Here is a 1,850-nt window from a genome sequence, read left to right on the forward strand (position 1 = left end):
AAGTCTAGTACCCAGTTGCAAATGGAGGGGCTTAGTCCTAGTGTGGACTGTTTGAATAGTATCAATGAAAGTGGCTCTTTTTATAGCACACTGCACTCCTTTGTATACTGCCCACTTGTGGAGACGATACAAGCAAAGCAGTATACAGAAACTCAAAGTGGCATATAATGACGGGACGATGCTGCTTAGCATGCTGAGGTGGACTAGTGCAAGTCAGTTATTTGTTGGCGTCTCCACTTTTTACACTGCATTACGTAACATTATGTACAGGTTTATGTGGAGATTACGTGATTCTACAAATAACATCATCCTGATGCTAACGGATATTGCACAGAGCTCAGTCAGGTTTAAGTCCAGAATGTGGAACCACTGGCGTTTCAGCCTTTTTGTAAATCTCTCACTTACATTTGTGATCTTTTATTTTTTAATCTTTTTATATTATCTATTTGCTTTTTGTTTTTTTATATAGGCCTAATTGTGTCTTTAATAAAGGTGATGATGATGATGGTATGTTTTTCAATAAAATAATATTGGAAAATTGAAGGTGCATTGTGACCTTATAACTCCTGACAGTGTCGCTTAGAAAACAAAATCAGTATCGGCAGCTCAGACTTTTTAGAAATCTGTGATCGGCCAGAAAACTACAATCGGTGCAGCCCTAGCAGACACCTAAACAGGTTTTTAATTTTGGCCTTCTTTAAATTTGCTTGACACCCCTGAACTCAAAAGTCACAGTAAGTTTTACTGAGAAGTTAGAAGGTCGTGGTCACTAAAACTCATGAGAAACCAGTGAGGACAAAGGCCAGTTTGTGGCAAAAGCTTTGGTCTTTAAAACACTGTTCAAGTCTCTTCACACATCTATGATCTAAAATCTAAAATAATAAATCAATCACAAACCTTGAGCCTTCCAATCAAACAGGTTCTTTCACAGTCCAAACCAGTGTTTGACTAAAAGTCACAGCATGTAGTGAATATTCTATAACAGACCAGTATGTTCACTGAAAGACTTCAAGTATGAAACGAACGTGTTGGCCGGTGATGAGGCAGGTCACTGGACCCACAGAAAACTATTCAGTGAAAAGACAGAGTAGTATTCTTCTTCTGTGAACTCAGTAAAAAGACGTGAGGCTGCACCAGCGTCTACCTGAAGCCGTCCTTCTTTGGCTTCTTAGCACAGGCGAGGACGGCATTGTCCAGGGTCTTGACCATTTTCTCATGCAGCCTGTTTGTGGGGTCCAGGTCATCCACGCAGGTCATTAGCTGGCTGAGCCGATGGCGAAGAGCCACTCTGCTTCCTGTTGACTGTGTGGCGTCGGATGAAAGGGTGTCACTGCGGACGCGCCCCACGGTGCCGAGCAGCTGACTAATTTCATCCATTCTGGCTCAAGGTATTAACTCTGATGGGGACAGACGTTCTCTTGAATACCAAAGTATTGAAGCTAAAAAATGTCTTTCTGAATGAACAAAAAAATATTGATCTAAAAGGACGCACAGGAGCAACAATTGTTGCCAGGAGAGTCAACCGGCTGAACGGCTCGAGGGTTTGAGTGCTGCACGGCCCGGCAGCGTGATCAGGGAAGTGCTTCCTTCGTCTACTACAAGCAGTCATTGTGCACTAAAACTAATCTTATTATAAATGTCATAACAAAGGCCTATTAAAGGCTGAGAAAGCACCGTGCACGTGAGAACGTTAAAACAAACTCCCTGCCCACACAACTGCTCTGTTCCCAGCCATTGTCTTTTGTTTTCCAAATCCGCATCAGTTATGACCCATTAGGAAACATAATCCACCTGCCACCGTGCAGCGACCGTAAACACCTCTCGCAACACACGCAGCCCTGCATACTGTA

The 1,850-nt window shown here is 42.8% G+C and overlaps 1 protein-coding gene across 1 annotated transcript in view; it reads right to left on the reverse strand.

Moving 5' to 3' along the window:
• Positions 1-1,377, reverse strand: part of inpp5ka (inositol polyphosphate-5-phosphatase Ka) — a 23,346-nt gene extending 21,969 nt beyond the window's left edge. Inside the window, exon 1 of the mRNA XM_037678444.1 lies at positions 1,145-1,377. Coding sequence (XP_037534372.1) covers positions 1,145-1,377 — 233 coding nt within the window. The remainder of the gene's footprint in view (positions 1-1,144) is intronic.
• Positions 1,378-1,850: the final 473 nt, after the last annotated feature.

The sequence above is a fragment of the Nematolebias whitei genome, chromosome 6, assembly GCF_014905685.2.
Source record: "Nematolebias whitei isolate Nwh7 chromosome 6, NemWhi1, whole genome shotgun sequence".
In the NCBI taxonomy this organism is placed as follows: domain Eukaryota; kingdom Metazoa; phylum Chordata; class Actinopteri; order Cyprinodontiformes; family Rivulidae; genus Nematolebias; species Nematolebias whitei.